Source organism: Temnothorax americanus, unplaced genomic scaffold (genome assembly GCF_048541705.1).
Source record: "Temnothorax americanus isolate GAGA-0224 unplaced genomic scaffold, ASM4854170v1 Scaffold65, whole genome shotgun sequence".
Classification (NCBI taxonomy): domain Eukaryota; kingdom Metazoa; phylum Arthropoda; class Insecta; order Hymenoptera; family Formicidae; genus Temnothorax; species Temnothorax americanus.
This window is the reverse complement of record NW_027509787.1, coordinates 446,432-464,190: the sequence shown is the minus strand read 5'-3', so window position 1 is coordinate 464,190 and position 17,759 is coordinate 446,432. Positions and strand designations below refer to the sequence as shown.

General features: G+C 38.0%; 1 protein-coding gene, 1 long non-coding RNA gene and 1 pseudogene across 2 annotated transcripts in view; all 3 read right to left on the bottom strand.

The window, feature by feature from the left end:
* LOC143905661 (uncharacterized) overlaps positions 1-17,759 on the bottom strand; it is a 256,879-nt gene that overhangs the window by 169,809 nt on the left and 69,311 nt on the right. The gene's annotated exons all lie outside the window — the stretch shown is intronic.
* On the bottom strand, positions 2,374-3,006 carry LOC143905672 (uncharacterized). The gene is made up of 2 exons (XM_077421226.1): positions 2,787-3,006; positions 2,374-2,696 (listed from the first exon to the last, which is right to left on the bottom strand). Exons 1-2 carry the CDS (start codon positions 3,004-3,006, stop codon positions 2,374-2,376), a joined length of 543 nt encoding a protein of 180 aa, XP_077277352.1.
* Positions 4,663-5,927, bottom strand: LOC143905648 (uncharacterized; annotated as a pseudogene).

The window sequence follows — 17,759 nt, the reverse complement described above, 5'->3', positions numbered from 1 at the left end:
GAGATACTGCATTAACATGTAAAGCGACCACACATCCAGCTCTACTCAGGATACATCAACACGACGACTCAGGCTCACATGTGCGCGAGTGCCGACCGCCACGTGTCTCACCGGCTCACGGGCGATTCATCGAAGAGGACGGCAATTAATATAATTGCCTCGCCCACTCACGAACGATACACAAAGACTTCTTATACAAAGACTTCTTATGCTTAATGAAATCCGAAAGACTGCCCACCACTCTCAGGTCAGACTGTATTTATCTCTTCTCATATTAAAGACGGCTCAGACTGTGGTCTGAGTTACACAAGAAATAAAGTGAATAATTAGTGAACACCTTCCACGCGCGTCCTTCTCATCCCGCTTCCATCGTCGGGATTAATCAGCGATTTCGCGAACACTGCCTTTTGCAGCTTTTACTGGAAGCGTCTTCTCTTTAGCAGTAATATTGCTTTTCTTTGGCTCGTCTTTGGAGTAGGTGAGTTTAGAAGCTTTCCTCCTTTCCCTAGTTTGCTTTTGTTCAATATTATTGTTCTTACTGTCCTGCTTCGTAATGAAATACATTCGAATGAGAAGATAGAACCGCATGACACTGTCCGTCAGCAGCCGCTTGTGTTTGTCACATCCAACGAGCGTTATTGGTGGAAATTCATCAACAGCTTTCGTGACGCTGAATAAAGTATTTTCATTCAATTCTTTGGAGCTCACTGTTTCGACCGTTGCTCTTTCTAGTATGGAAAGGAGTTCCTCTAATTTCCGCGATGAATGTTTGAGATTCTCTCTCGATTTTATACCGATCAATTTATGATTTTCCGGAATCGCCTCAGAAGCCGGCAACTCCAAACTTTGCAGGCAATTCTGACAAACAACACGGTTCCCTTCCTCATTAAATATTGCAAATCGAGTGCTTTTCCTTGTCACGTACCCTGCTACGTATGCTAATACGTATTCCGACGTACTGCATTTGAAATAGTCGTGCTCCTTTAACAGTGATACAGCATCGTAAAGAACATCCATATTTGTTCCTCTGTCCAGGATCGTATCAATTTGAGCGTCCCATTGGTCTCTCCTTTCATTAGCATCATTCAAATCTTTAATGCTCAACAGGACATTAATGGTATCAGCGCTCGAGATATTACTGCCTTTGGGTGGTTTGACTAACTAGTACGTTGACACAAGCCTGTACATTTGCACAAATAAGGTGCTGTCTGGATGTTTGTTTGAGCCACACGAGTTTCGCATCATTCCAAAAAATTGCTGCAACAGAATACATAGTTCGAGGAAATAACATTATTAATATTCTACTATACTGGACATAACTATCTAACTAACAACATAAAATCCTGAACCCTACAATTGATGTTATAAAATTTGTTCTCGGTGTCATAGTAATCAAGAACAAATTTCGAACAACCTCCTTTTATCCGCTTTATGAAGAGCGATGGAAAAAATATATACCTCTAGATTATCCTGATGATTCAGCCTTGCCATCATGACGTATGTGCGAAACCACAGTCTTCGACAAGGTACGTACAAATTTCTAGTGCAGCTTGCAGCGAAACTTTCAATCCGTAGCACGTAGAATCGGATAAAAATTTATATCCTCTTTCAATAGCCTCTTTTTCCCAAGCTCTGATGTACTCTAAGAATTCTGTCACATCCTATATTTGTTGAGAAATGCATTAGGTTGACGTAAACAGTAAGTAAAGGATGATACAATTCTATTTACATACCGTCCAAGCTTTGTTTCCTGGTTTCATGGCATCAATCGGAGTGCGGTTGTTCATCGCAGTGATTCAATTTTTTATCCTGCGACAGAATTTTTGTGTCCCTTTCGAATCCTTCAGATCTTCGTGATTACTCTCAAAAATTTCCATGGCCTGTGCTACCCCGAAGAACTGTAATCACATTAAATATTCGAAGCGTTATGAAATTGCATGCAAGATAAAAGTAAAAGATTATGCAGTTAAAGGTTGTATATTAGGTCGAATTACTTGAAATGCCATGGCCACATTCATCTTTTAATAATATTTTGGCCTCACGTGATCGTCTGTCAGCTTAAAATTGGCCTTCAAATTGAAACCTGTGGGATTTTCGATTTTTAATAAAGCGTCCCAATGCCTTATTCGAACGATGCCATCCGAAGTCTAGAATCGAAGAATGAAATATTGTTTGATGACATTTCAATGTCATCGTAAGAAGTAGTTCCAGCAATGTTCATCTTAGCCAAATACCATCGTGTATACGGTATTTCGTCAGAAAATTCCGCGTGTTCTTGATTTGATGGGGAAAATCAGACACGAACCAAAGACGACGAATTGGATCGAAAATGTGCTCGACGTGCACTTTCTTTTCCGTTACTCCGAATTTTTCTCACATCGACCGATTCCAGGTCGCTCCGTCAGATGCAATGACGTCCACATACAGGCCGCATTGCTCAGTTAGAACAATGCTTTCCATTAGAATTTTATGCAATATTACTTCTGATGCACAGCCTTTGCTGAGAAAACATGCTAATGACTGCACCCATTTTCCCAGAAAAGGCTGGAACATGAGTACTAAAGCATGGACACCCTTTTTGCTTTTTTGATGTTCAGGAGTGTATTTTCCCAAGTTCGTGAAACCTTGGAAGCGCAAGTTTTTACGATCAAAATGTAGAGATTTTAAAAGCTTCATCTCGTCCAAGAGCAGAGCAGCTGTAACCATTTCATTATAGACAGTGTGAACTTGGAAGCTCGACAAAAAAAGAAGTAAGTGTTAGGCGATAATCAATTAATCACGTATACCATGCTTAGTCCTTGGGTCCATATTTTTCACTTTTTTTTTGAGAACCTCGAAAGTGGTTTCCTCGAATCCATACACACCTTTGATAGCTTTAATATATTCATTAAGCGTATCGATGCAAGGCAGACTTAGAATTTGATGAGCTCGTAGATGTTTACACGTTTTGCTGCTCTTAATACGCAAAAGCAAACACTCGAAAATCCACTCATTCGTGTAACGCATACTTTTCAAATTCTTTACTTGCGATGCGGCTAAACATGCTTTCATTGCAAGATTTTGATTGTCCGGTAAATGTAAAATTGCTTCCTCAACGGCATGCATCTTCGCTTCAGAACATTGCACCCTTATAGTCTCTACTTTCTTTTTCAATTTTGAAATTTGTACAGAGCATGCAATAGAATATATTGTTACGTCCTCCGGACGTTCTCTCAAAAATCACTCGCACACTCTCACACTCCCGGAACGCGCCCGAAAAAAATAAAAGCTCTTAAAGTGGTACTGAGTTTTAATATGATAATCCAGTACAAAAGAACAATGCAATATAATATGTAATATCCGCAAATGCTCATTGGCCTCGAAAGCGTCTGCACGATGCGACAGCCAGACCAAATATGTCATGGAGCCCAAGAACAACAACAGGGCGGTTGTCAATAAACAACCCCCTTAACGATGAAGCTCCACGATGACACTCAAGGGATGATATTCAGGAGATGAAAGACCAGGGACGTAACACTGCCCCCCTCCATCAAGATTGTCGTCCCGACAATTGAAAACAAGGGGCATCCATTGTTAATCCAAAGTTCTGTGCTCCGATGTCGACTTCATGACTCCCGCGAATATCCCTGTTCTACCCTGGGCTCCTGCCACAGGTAACCGAACAATCCGCGATTCTGGATCTCATCGTACATCCGCACAAATTGTCGATTCCAGGGCAACGACGAGTCTTCTTGCCCTACTCTGGGCTGCCGCCGCAAGTTACCGAGCGATTCCGTCAATTTGGACCTAATCAACTTCCAGAGTCCCTCAAAGAAAAGTCCCGGTCTCCCTACGTCCTCCGGTTCAGACAAGGGGGGGGGGTATCTTCCGTGGACCCATCGTCCCTCATGGACTCCCCAAGTCTCTGTCTCGGCATTTGCCCGAAGTTCCGCGGGAAAACCACGGATCCAAAAATCGCGGGCGAGACAGTCTCTTAAAATAGAAGATATCCAACAAAATTCTATCCAACAAGGTGTGACTCGTCGTTCAGCCAATCCGCCATCTTCAGGAAAACGTTTTCCTCAAGGCAAACCTCTCCTTAGATCGGAAGTCTCCTAAGACGGAAAAATAAATTACGCAGTAATTACTTAATTTATTTACATTTAAAATAAAATATATCTCTCCCGAATTTAAAAAATAAAATCTTCCAATCTTCTTTATTAGTTTTCTAAACTTCTTTCGAGAAAGGGAGCTAATCTATCTGAATGTACAATTTTCCTCCTATGTCTAGACGATCTCTCTATACAAAACACCACGTCACTAAGTTTTTTCACTATCCGGAATGGACCTTCCCAACTTCCTTGTAACTTTGGAGCTTTCTCTTTAATTCTTCGAGGATTATAAAACCAAACTTTCTGTCTTACCTCAAAAAGAATTCTTCTGGCACCACGATCATAACGAAGCTTCATCTGAGAAGATTTCAGATTCATTCGCTCTCTAACTGAAAAATGGATTTCCTCTAATTTTTCTTTTAAATTTCTTATAATAATAATAATAATAATTTTATTTAATCCTTGCTTTGCGGTTTAGGATGACTTCCATCAACCTTACATAATTTTACAAACATACAACATAACTTGCAAACATATAACTTTCTCCTAACATATATATATATATATTATACATCACTTAGATCATTTTAACTAACTCTAAAACTAATTTAACATTCTAACTGTCTTTCCATTTCCCTTCCTACTCTTCACCCTCCATCCCTTCCCTTTCCTCCGCCTCTTTTCTAACCCTTTCTATCCTTTTCATTACTTCTAGTCCTTTTCCTTCCTCTCTTAAAAATTCTTTTAACTGTATCTTTTTGTCGCTTCACATTCTTTTAGTATATGTTCTATGTTCTCCTTTTTTTGGCATATTCTGCACCTTCTATCTTCCTCCTCTCTCCAATGTTGACTGCCTTTCACCTCACTTCCGCATCTGTATCTGGCTATCAGCATTCTATCCTTTTTCTTCTTTTTTTCTAGTAGATACTTTGGTAACTCCTCTGTTAAAATCTCTTTATAGCTACTATTGTACCTTGACTCGTTTATCTTTATCTGTCTCTCCTCCTTCTTCTTTTCCTCTATTCTCTTTACAAGATTCTCCACCGCCTCTCGGTCTCCCACCTCCATTTCTCTCCTTAGCTGCTCCTTCTTCATTCCTGCCCTCTCTATCAGTTCTCTTCTCTTCTTCTCCCACTTACTTTCTTCTTTCCTTGGTCTGCTCCTCTCTAGATCCTTTATACATGCTTGAACTATTTTCTTTCCTGACTGTCTCGCCTTCTCCTCATACCTCACAGCTCTCCTTATTGCCCTTACTTTTATTTCCTTCATTTTGGTTTCTTCTGTTATTACATAATTCGGGGTTCTACTATCCAATCCTAAAATCCATTTAACATACTGTCTTTATATCACATCTAATCTGCTTTCGTATAGCCACCCCCATATTTCAGCTCCGTATAATGCCACTCCTTCTACCAGTGCCTCGAACATTTTCATCCTTCTTTCAAAATCTTCTTTAAATATTCTCTCTCCAATGCTCCATGTCCTCTTCATCGCTATTGTAGTCTTTTTCATTCTATTCTTTATATGATTCTCCGCTCCCCCATTCTTCTGTAGAATATATCCCAGGTACTTTATTTCTTTGACCTCCTCTATGTCTTCTCCTCCCCATTTCCATTCCCTTTTTTTCCTTCTTCCCCTAGCTTTCTCGAACACCATTATCTTTGATTTCTCTGGACTCAAACTCAAACCCTTCCCTTCCAAATACCTCTTGAGCCTCCTCATCATTTCCTTCAATTCTTCCTCTCTCGTCGCCATTAACACTATATCATCTGCGTATGATATTGTCCAGAATTTTTCTTTCCTTATCACCATGCCTTTTGCTTGTCCTTTTTCCATTCCTTCCTCTAAATCCATGATGTATAAGTTGAATAGGTTCGGGCTCAACGGGCATTCTTGTCTTAGTCCCTTTCCTGTCTAAAATTCCTCTGTCTTTTTATCTCTTATCTTCACTACATTTTTCGTTTCTTTGTATGTCTCCATTATTCTTCATCTCAAGTTATCTTCAATTCCTATCTTCCTCATTATTTTATTCAATTTCCTTCTATCTACTTTATCGAAAGCTGCCTTAAGATCAGCAAAGAATGCAAAAACCTTTCCACTTTTCTTACTCAGCTCCTTATTCGCTACATAGTTTACTGTGTATACTGCATCTATCGTTCCTCTATTCCTTCTAAACCCGCATTGCACTTCCCTTAACTTAGCCTCCATCTCCTTCTCCAACCTCGCATTTAAGATACTTGCGTATATCTTGTACGCCGTATTCATTAAAGTAACTCCTCGGTAATTTTTTGGGTCGTTTCTCTCTCCTTTTTTATATATTGGACTAATTATGCCTTTATTCCAATCTCCCGGTATTCCCTTTCCTTTCCATATTCTGATGATTAGCTTCAGGAACTCTTCACCTACATCTTTTTGTATATATCTCCACGCCTCGTTCTCAATCCCGTCCTCTCCTGTTGCCTTTCCCATCTTCAGTTTCTTTATTACTTCAATCACCTCTTCCCTTGATATTTTTTCGGCTCCCCTTGTTACCTCCCCTCTCGTGCCATCTTCTTCCTTCTCTTCAATGTCTAGCACCACTCTTTCCTTTGTCCCCCCTAACATTTCCATGAAGTGGTCTCTCCACTCATCTATTTGTATCTCCTCGCTTATCCCCTCAGTTTTCTTTTTCCTGTATTTATTTATATACTTCCACGCTTCTCCGCTTCATTTTTAATGTTCCTTAACTTTTCTTCTTCCTCCCTTTCGTGCCTCATCTTCTGCTCCTTACACCATTCCTTGTGCTCTTTTCTTTCCTTCACATATTCTTCTTTTCCGATCCTTCCCTTCTTCCAGTCCCTCATCAATCTCCTCAATCTCCTTTTCCTTTTCTTCCATTCTTTATTATACCATTCTTTTCTTTCTAATCTCCAAGGTATTATTCTTTTTTTATGTTTCGTGATAGCGCTCTTTACTTTCTCTTTCATCTCCCTCCAGATGTCTTCTGTATCTATTTGTGTGCTCGACCATCCTTCACATTTCTCATGATATTCTTTCCTCCCTTCTTCTGTCCAGTCGCTTCTCTCTAATTCCATTTCTTTTTCTTTTCTCCCTGTCTCCAACACTCGTGGTCCTGTCAACTCCACCTCCAGCGAGACGTGATCCGAATATAACCCATCCTCTCTCTTCTATTTTTTCTATTAATGTACGTCCTTCTCTATTTACAACTTTATCTACCGACTTTCTAGTCTCACTTCTCTTTTTTTTCTCTTCCTCCTCATTTATCGGTCCTCCTCCGCTTCCCGTCCTCGCGTTGAAATCACCTCCTACTAGCAACCATTCTTCGTCCTCTTCTTGTATCCTCTCCCTTAGTGTTTCCATCGTATCCTCCATCTTTTGGCTGTACAACGTGATTATTCTCCATTTGTTTCCATTATACTCTAATCTGCTTTCTACCACTTCGTCGCTAATCTCCCTAACCTTTATAAGTTTCAAATTCTTGTTGACTGCTGTTATTATCCCTCCCTTTGCTCTTCCTTTCCTGTGCTCCCTTTTCGCTGGTACACAATTCCAAATGAATTTACCAGACAATTTATTTTTAATCTTTCTCCATTTATCTTCTTCTATCCATGTTTCAACTAGTCCTATCATGTCAAAATTCTCCAAATAGTCCCATGTTTCCTCACATTTATTAGCCAGTCCCGCCACGTTCCAAAAGCATATCCTTAACCCTCTTTCTTTTTCCACCTTATTTCCTTCTTCTCCCTCCTCTCTCACTCCATCTCTTTCCCTCTCCCTATCCTCTCTATTCTCTACTCTTTCCGAAAAACATCTCTACTTTCCAGCATTTCGGTTCTTTCATTCCATTTTCATTCGCAATTGTCTATCCATATTCTTTGATATCTTACCGTTGCTTTCTTCCCCTTTTATCTCTCTGCTTTTACCATACTCCATAGCTGTTTTTGTATCTGCCTCTCTGTTGCCGTCAGATCGTCATCCATAAATATGTTTTTTGCCTTTCATATCTCCCTCCTCTTTGCCATTATTTCTTTCTTATCTTCCCATTTATTTTGAATCTTACTAGCGTCATTTTGTATTCTCCTCGGCCAATTGCCTGCACTTCGTCCACTTCCATCTTCTTTTTAGTGACTTCTTCAAGAAATTTCTCCATCTTCTCTTTTCTTTCACCTCCATTTTCTACTTTCATTCCTTTTATAATTATGTTGTTTTTCCTTCTTCTCCTTTCGGCTAATTCGGCGTTTCTTTCCATCTCCTTCATCTTCTTCATCAGTTCAGTGCTTTCTACCTTTTCATCTCCTCTGTTCTCCACTTTCTCTTCCAGCTGTTTTATTCTATTTTCTAAACTCGCTTTCTGCTCCTCCCAAAGCAGTTCTCTCTTTCTGTAATCCTCACACAGGTCGTGTATCTTTTTCATTAACTCTTCTTTGTCCTTCTTTCTTTCTCTCTCTTAATCATTCATTTTTACTAAAATCTCTTTCAGCATTCTTTCCACATCCATATCTCCTTCTTTCTTTTCCTCTCTCTTAACCTTGTTTGGCGGCAATCTTATCACATTTTTTTCTTTGCTGAAATTTTCCAAAATTTCCTTTTCCGCTTTTTCTGCTATTTCTTTTTCTTTTTCCCTTCCTTTTTTTCTTACGTATTCTGTAATTGATCCTTGGCTTCCTGTCCTATTCCTTATCTTTGACAGCTCCTCCGCCCTCGTGGGCCTGCTTCCCGTACCTTTTTCTATCGTTCTCTTCTCCTTCTCGCCTTTCTTAAGATTAATATCTATTTTCTTGTCCTCCTTCTTCTTCTCGTCCATCCGAATTCTTTTCTCGCTTCTTATCCCTTCGGCAGCTCTTTCCTCCTGTCACTCTCTTCTTTATCGACCTGCTTTCGTGCTGCTCCGACTCCGGTTTCTCCGTGCCTGTTTCCGCCTCTAACCTTAACCTCCAAATTGACGCAGCCGCACAGAATCCTCGAATTCGTCCGTAGTTCGACTCCTTCACTGTTGACTTATATCTGCAGTCAGTCCTGCATATTTGAGCATGCAAACTACCTGAAACAAAGTCACCCCACGGCGAAGGAACGGCAGATGAGCTCGCAAAAACACTGACCGTTTGACAGGCGTGCCTCTCTCTACTTACTCAATCCCGGAAGTCTTAAATTTCTTATAAAATTCCTTCCCAAAAGTCCTCCTTAAGCAGATTCAGGATTTCCCCGTAAAAGATCCACCGGTAACCTAAGTTCCCTACCAAAATATAACTCCGCCGGAGTCACGCCAGTGGTTTCATGCTTTGAAGATCTGCAAGCTAAAAGAAACATGGGAATCCACCGATCCCAGTCCTTTTGATCCTCTGACACGTATTTCGCCAAGAAATTTGAAATAGTCTGATGCTGACGTTCTACTTGTCCGTCAGATTGAGGATGAAGGGCGGTGGTTCTAGTCTTCTTTATCCCGAGTAATTTCATTAATTCTGAGAAAAGTTGTGATTCAAAGTTCTTCCTTTGATCGGTGTGAACTTCACTTGGAATTCCATGCCTTGAGATAAATTGATTAACAAAGACTTCAGCGACCGTTTTAGCTCTGATATTTTTAATAGGAAAAGCCTCCACCCATTTAGTGAAGCAATCTACGATAACAAGCAAATATCTGTTTCCGAATCTTGTCAAAGTAAGAGGACCAAGTATGTCCATCTGTATTCTTTCTAATGGAGCTCCAACATTATAAATTTGTAGAGGAGATTTCCCTTTTCCTGAAGGACCTTTCTTTGAAACACAGATTTTACAGGCTTTGCACCATTCCTCAACATCTTGTTTGCAGCTTGCCCAGAAGAATCGTTTTCGAATTTTTCCTAAAGTCTTATTGACTCCGAAATGTCCTCCTGCTGGAGAATCATGCGTCTCCTCTAATATCTCTTTTATTCGTACTCGAGGAACCACAAGTTGGAGAAAACTTGATTTTTAATTTGGAGCTACCCATTTTTTATAGAGAATTTCTTTTTTCACAATCAAAGAATCCCAATACGACCAATATATTAGAATTGAAATATCTTCTCCGACTATTTCTGAGCGTGGGGGACAAATTGCTGTCTCCTTGGCACGAAGAATAAATGAAATGCTAGGATCCTGTCGTTGCATTTCACGCCAATTTTCCAAATTTTCACCTTCGAAAACGATACGAGAAATTATTTGTTCCTTCTCTTCCGAATTTTTCCTTTCCATTTTTGCACAATATTGACAATTGTTTGATTCACAAAGTCTTCTAGATAATCCATCAGCATTATTGTGAGAAATCCCTTTACGATAGATAATCTCAAACTCGTATTACTGTGATCTTTCCATCCATCGAGCTAATTGACCTTCCAAATCTCTGAAAGATAAAAGCCACCGTAACGAAACATGATCTGTTCGGATTAAAAATTTTTGTCCCAAAAGATAATGACGAAAAAACTTTATAGCATTTATACTATCTGTTAAGAAATTGAGGTTTAGCAGAGAGGACTTTATTTTCTAATAACACTAAAGAGTTTATTTACGACCTTATTACATGACTGTCCGTCTTGAATTCGTAAGCAACGGTTCAAGCCGGAGTGCTCGACGCGAGAGCCTCGCATATTTCGGTGGCCCTCGCAGTCACGTGATACTCACGTACATACTGTGAGAGGGGAGACTTACAGTGTGTCTCCTAAGTGAATACAGGCAAATGTATACTATATTTCAACACGCCTCCTTACATTTGTACTGTATTCTTTAGTTACTTATCTTAAATTACATTCAATTGCTTTCTGTATTTTTTGAACTTCTCTTTACACAAAGCTTTAGTAAAAATATCCGCGACATTTTCAATTGAGCTGATTTTACAAACATCAATCAGTTTATCTTTTACACTGTTGTGTACAAAATGATAGTGTATTTCAATGTGTTTAGAATTTTTCGTAAAGTTACCATTTTTAGCAATATTTATTGCTCCTGAGTTATCTTCAAAAACTTTTATTGGTTCACTAACATTTATGCCGAATATTTTTACTAATTCTCTTACATATTTTATCTCGCTCACTGCTTCAGATAATGCTACATACTCTGCAAATGTCGAGGCTTTGGTTATACATTTTTGTTTTCTAGATTTCCAATCAACTACGTTTCCAAACATTTTTATTACATATCCTGACGTGGATTTTCGATCGATATTATCACCTGCCCAATCGGCATCAACATAGCAATCCATAATATCGCAGTCTTCATTTTTTTTGTAATGTAAGGTTAAGTCTTTTGTTGAGTACAGGTATTTCAAAATTCGCAATGCATATTTCCAATGCGTTTCGCTATAGCTATTTTGATATCTACTAAGATAATTAACGCTGAAACTTATATCTGGTCTCGTATTTGAACTAATGTATAACAAAGCACCTATTAAATTTCTATACTTTATACTTGACTCACAACTTTCAGCCTTTTCAAGTTTCAAGTTTGTCTCCATAGGAGTACTGTACATTCTACTATTTTGAACTTTATATTTATCAGCTAATGACTCTATGTATTTTTCTTGACTTAGAGTGAGTTCCCCTTTTAGATAATTGTAATTTATATTTAATCCAAGATACTCCTTTATTTCGCCTAAATCTTTCATCTTAAATCTATCTGATAATAACTTCTTTATTTTTTGTATTTTCTCTTTATCTCTTCCACAAATTAATAAATCATCCACATATATTAAAAGGTAAATAATATTTTCACCTTCTCCAAAGACATACAAACATAGTTCTACATTACTTTTCTTAAATCCTAATTTCGTAACATACTCATCGAAACACTCATACCAGTCCCTAGGACATTCTCGCAATCCGTAAAGAGCTTTTAATAATTTATACACTCTATTTGTTCCATCCTCATACCCTTTAGGTTGATTAATATATACCTCCGTGGTCACTTTGCCATTTAAAAAGGCGGTCTCTACGTCCATTTGTTCAATGATTAAGCTATTTTGGCAACAATAAGAAAGTAAGATTTTTACTGTTTGATTTTTCGCGACTGGAGAGTATATATCATCAATTACATCAGTTTGTTGAAAACCTCTTACAACTAATCGAGCTTTATATCGGTTATCTGACTTCCTTGTATACACCCATTTCACGTCTAAGACTTTTTACACTCTATTCTACCTACTAATTTCCAAGTTTTGTTTTTACTTATGCATCTTATTTCTTGATCCATTGCTTCTTCCCAATTATTTTTATCGTTACTACTTATTGCCTCCTCAAACGTACTAGGCGTATCTACTCTACTAAAATTTACAAAAATACTATAATTTTCCGGTTCTGGGTACCTTACAGTATTTTTCCTCTCACGCGTTGACCTGCGAGGAGTTCTTTGTTCATTTTCATTTTCTTTTTCTTCTATCTTTTTATTTTCGGATTCATCATCGCTTTCAAAAACCTCATCCTCAATTTGTTCATCATCCATACTTACGTCGCTTTCATTATCGCTCTCACATTCGTCCATGCCAATGCATTTTACATCTTTTTCTATAATATCTACATGTCTAGTAACTACTATTTTATTATTTATTAATACTCTATAGCCTACTTCACTATATCCTAATAAAATTCCTATATCTGCCTTCTTATCCCATTTTAATACTCTTTTTTGTTCGGGTATTCTTACGAAAACTCTACTACCATATAAACGTAAATTTTTTACATTTGGTCTTTTCCTAAAGAATATTTCGTAAGGTGTTTTTCTTTCTATCGTGTTCGCTAGAGTTCTATTTTTCAAGTATGTCGCCGCGCAAATTATTTCGGGCCAAAATCGTTTGTGTACATTTGCCTCTGTTAGTAAGCAGCGTGCCATTTCCATTATTGATCTGTTAAATCGTTCCGCGGTACCGTTTAACTCATGTACGTACGCTGGGCAATTATTTAATCTAATGCCTTGTTCTTTTGCAAATGTATAGAAACGATTGTTTAAATATTCCTTTCCATTATCGCATCTTAAAGTTTTTACTTTCTTTTCAGTTATATTTTCACATTCCCTAACAAATCTAATTAAGCACTCAAAAACTTCGTCTTTAGTTTTAATGCAGTAAACTTTGGCAATCTTGCTGTAATCATCGATAAATGAAACGAAATATTTTTCTCCATTAAACCCGGTAGTTTTGAAAGGACCACATACATCGGTGTGTACAATTTCTAAAATATCTTTCGCCCTATGCCTATTATTTTCAAACGGTAAATTTCTCATTTTATTTTCTATACAAGTTTTACACTTCATCAATTCCGACTCAAACTCGTTTGGAATTCCTACTAGTAGCTGTTGTTTACTCAGCGTATTAAGATAACCGAAATTTATGTGACCTAACATTCTGTGCCACCTTTCCTTTTGACTCATATTGTTATTCCGCTCGGCACTGTTTACACAAGTCTCCTTCAATTTACTTTTCATTTTATAAACTTTATTCTCTTTGACCGCTACCGCTACGACTTTATTATTCTCATCAATAATCTTTGCAAACTTTCCTTTAGACATAATAGTATTTTTATCAGTTAATTTTCCGTAGCTTATTAAATTTGCATTCATATCTTTTGCGTAAAATACGTTTTTTATATTTACTTGATTTACTTTTCCAAACGCTTTAAAGTACGTTACTACATTTCCTATCTTGGTAGCTTTTACTGATCTATTATCACCTAAATAAATATTTACTGGCTCTTTTAGTTCTATACATTTTTCAAAATAATTTTCATTGTTGACAATGTGATCGGAACACCCGCTATCAAGTAGCCACTCTATTTCGCAATTACGTAACCTGTTTGTTTCTTCGGTGTGTGCTGCGTGCGCCGTTGTCGCTACCCAAGCGCTCGCGTCCTTGCTGCTCTGCTCGCTCGTACTTGCTCCATGTTGACTACGTTGTCCTCTGCCGCGTCCTCTGCCATAGCCTCTTGCGGTTCTGCCTCGTCCCCGACCTCGTGTTGAACCTCGCCACGATCCGTCGTTGCGTCCCTCTTGGCCGCCGTCTTGACACTCTCGTGCGAAATGTCCTTTTCTTCCGCATTTGTAGCATCCATCCTTGTTCGCTGTAAATGCGTTTGCTGTTTTCTCACTATGATTTTTTTGATTCTTCATTTCAGCTAGCTTGATTTTATTTCTTATGTACTCAGCAGTTTGGTCTTCCTCTTTTAGTGTATCGATTAAGTCACCTATATAACTATATGACTCTGGCAACGTGTTGATCATATAGTTTAATTTTTCTTTTTCACTTATATTTGCACCCGCGCTCCTTAGATCATTAACCGTCTTCTCGAACTCACTGAAAAATGTCTCAGTATCGCTGTAATTGTTTAATCTCATTTTTTCCAATCGGTTTCTGCACACGATCTGTAGCGCCGTTGACTCCTTCAAATACATACTGTCTAACTTTTTCATTACTTTGTAGGCTGTTTCTTCCTTGCACACAAATTCTAGCTGCTTGTTCGAAATTGCACTATATATGTAGTTTATTGCCTTTAATTCTTTTTCGTCCCAATCTTCTTCGTCTGTAGCTACTTTTTGTCTTGTTATTACCAGGTCGCATTTCTTGAATTTCAGGTACATAATAATCCTCTTTCTCCACATACCATACTCCTGTCCATCGAACACTGGTATCGTAATCTCACACTTGCCCGCCATTTTCTCTTCTGGTTCAATCTCGAACGTTTCTTCGTGTTCGGATTTTACCAACGCCGTCTTCTTTTGTCTCAAGCGTTCCTTCGTGCTTTCGACTCGTTTTCACTTCCGAACTTAACGCGGTATTTTATATTATACACAGGGCACGTGAGAATTACGGGACACTTTTGCTGCAACCACGCTCTGCTACCATGTTAAGAAATTGAGGTTTAGCAGAGAGGACTTTATTTTCTAATAACACTAAAGAGTTTATTTACGACCTTATTACATGACTGTCCGTCTTGAATTCGTAAGCAACGGTTCAAGCCGGAGTGCTCGACGCGAGAGCCTCGCATATTTCGGTGGCCCTCGCAGTCACGTGATACTCACGTACATACTGTGAGAGGGGAGACTTACAGTGTGTCTCCTAAGTGAATACAGGCAAATGTATACTATATTTCAACACTATCGCTAAAAGTTCCCGACGAGTAACACAATAGTTTTGTTCGGCTTTATTAAGCATACGACTAAAATAAGCATACTTTCTCTTCTCCATCTTGCTTCTGAGACAACACTGCACCGATTCCTATATTTGACGCGTCAGTATCCAATAAAAATTCTCCCTTTTCTCCTGGAAAAGAAAGAATTGGAGAAGAACATAATAAAAACTTTAACTTTTCAAAAGCTTTCTGACATTCATCTCCCCACACGTATTTAGTTTGACCCTCTGTTAACATGTAAAGGGGCTTAGCTAAAGAAGAAAATCCTCGAACAAATTTACGATAATAAGAACAAAATCCTAGAAAACTTCGTAATTGTTTTTTTGTGTGAGATATTGGCCAATCTTTGACAACGGAAATCTTATCGGGATCCGTAACAACACTCTCCGCAGAAATCACATGACCCAAATATTTTACGTTTTTACTAAATAACACACATTTCTTCGGGTTTATTTTTAAATTTGCTTCTTTTAATCGTAAAAATACTGTTCTAAGATTGTTTATTATTTCAATAAAACTTTTCCCAAAAATTATCACATCATCCAAATATACAAGGCAAATCTTTGATAATAAATTTTGTAAAACCTTTTCCATAAGGCGTTCAAATGTTGCAGGGGCGTTACACAAACCAAAGGGCATAGTTGTAAATTGCCAAAAGTCCTTTACCGATTGAAAAAGCCGTTTTCTCTTTGTCTTTGGGACAAATCTTAATTTGCCAATACCCACTTTTATGATCAAGTGTGGGAAACCAAGAATTACCTGCTAGCTGGTCAAAAATATCATCAATTCGGGGAAGGGGATAAGAATCCTTAATAACCTCCTTAATAACCTTCCTTAACCTCGTTTAATTTTCTATAATCAACACAGAACCTTATAGAACCATCCTTCTTTTTAACCATGACAGCAGGAGAAACCCATGGACTATGTGATTCCTCAATTACTCCACGTGAACTCATATCTTCCAAAATCTTATCGACTTTTTCCCTCATTTGAATCGGAATCCTACGAGGAACCTGTTTTATATATAGGAGGAGAATCTCGAACATTCACAATATGTTCTACAACATTACAATTTCCTGCAATAATGTTTTCAGAAAATAAATCATCAAATTCATCAAGAAAATCAACAAAACTTTCTTTTTTTACTTCAGTTAAATATTGAGAATTCATTTCATAGAGTTCTTTCAAGGGGATCGGAACTTTTTTAAAAAAATCTTCAATTCTAGCTATTTCTTTTTCAAATATTGGACTTCTAAAAGCCGATTAAAAAGTGTTTTCTAAATTAACCATTTTTAGAAAATCTATTCCCAAAAGACATTCATCATTTATGTCTGCAATAAACATTGGAATTTCTAACGAGTATTTCCCTAGTTCAACTTTAATTTCTGCCCAAAATTCTACACAAACTTTTTCTCCGGTGGGATATCTTAAATTAACAAAATTCTTACAAATCTTTCTTTTCTCTTTATCAACAAATTTGCTATTTATTGTGGAAACATCGGAGCCCGTGTCGACCTTGAAAGAACACACTTTATTATCAACTTTTCCCCTGTAAATGAAATAATCGTTATTCTTAATCCTATTAATATTTAAAACAATTTCCGAGGAATTGTTCACGGAAGCCAAACTCTCCCCGGCAAGTTCGGCTAAACCAAGTTTCCCTTTTCCGTAGGACATTCGTACCGGAAATGTCCGATTTTCCCACACGTCCAACGTTCCCTTCGGCCGGCGCTAAATTTGCTGCCTGGCCAATTTCCTTTATTTTCTTTCTTATCTTTTTCATCCCGTTCGCCTTCTAATTTATTATCCTGCGCGCTCTTCTTTTCTATATTCAAAAAATTTTTCCTAAAATTAACATTTTCTTTTTTTTTCTCGTAACCCTCCCCTTGAATTATTTTTATTGCTTTTGCCCTTTCAATTGCCAAACTCAAAGAGGTTATATTTTCCAATTGTAAAGTTTGTTTGACAAAACTATCATATATCGCCGAAATGAATTGCGCGCAGGCGATTTTATCTCGGATTTCGTGTGGGCACTCGGGATACGCAAAACGAACCAATCTATCAAGTTCTGAACCTAATGTTGCCAAATCTTCCTCAAACTTTTGTTTCCGATTTGTAAATTGTACGTAATAATTTTGTAATAAGTGTCCTTCTCCAAAACGTAATTCAAGCTTTGATTTTAATTCATTAAATTTTAAATTGAACACGTCTTCTACCGTCTCTAATACTGAACGCACTTTTCCTCTCAAACTCGAAGCAAGTGCAACAGTCTTTGTCGTATCATCCCAACTATTTGCCCGTGCAATTAAATTAAACTGCGAGAAAAATTCACGAAGAGATACTGTCCCGTCATAAATATCAGGTTTTAATTTGAATCCTAATATCGCGCGAAAACCATTCTCTCCCACATTTAAGTGCGCACCCGAATTTCCACACGTTCTATTAATAGAAGGACTTAGCTGTAGATTTTGTGGTCGGGAATGAATCTCCTTTAAGGTTTGAAGTTCCTCGTCGTGACGACGCAGCATCGCCGCGATTTCATCCT

Bases quoted from the DNA above. Each gene is read 5' to 3' on its own strand.
- LOC143905672 (XM_077421226.1), bottom strand. From the start codon at position 3,006: ATGCGTTACACGAATGAGTGGATTTTCGAGTGTTTGCTTTTGCGTATT. The intron at 2,697-2,786 runs GTATACGTGATT...AAATGGTTACAG, and splicing joins GGACCCAAGGACTAAGCATG to CTGCTCTGCTCTTGGACGAG.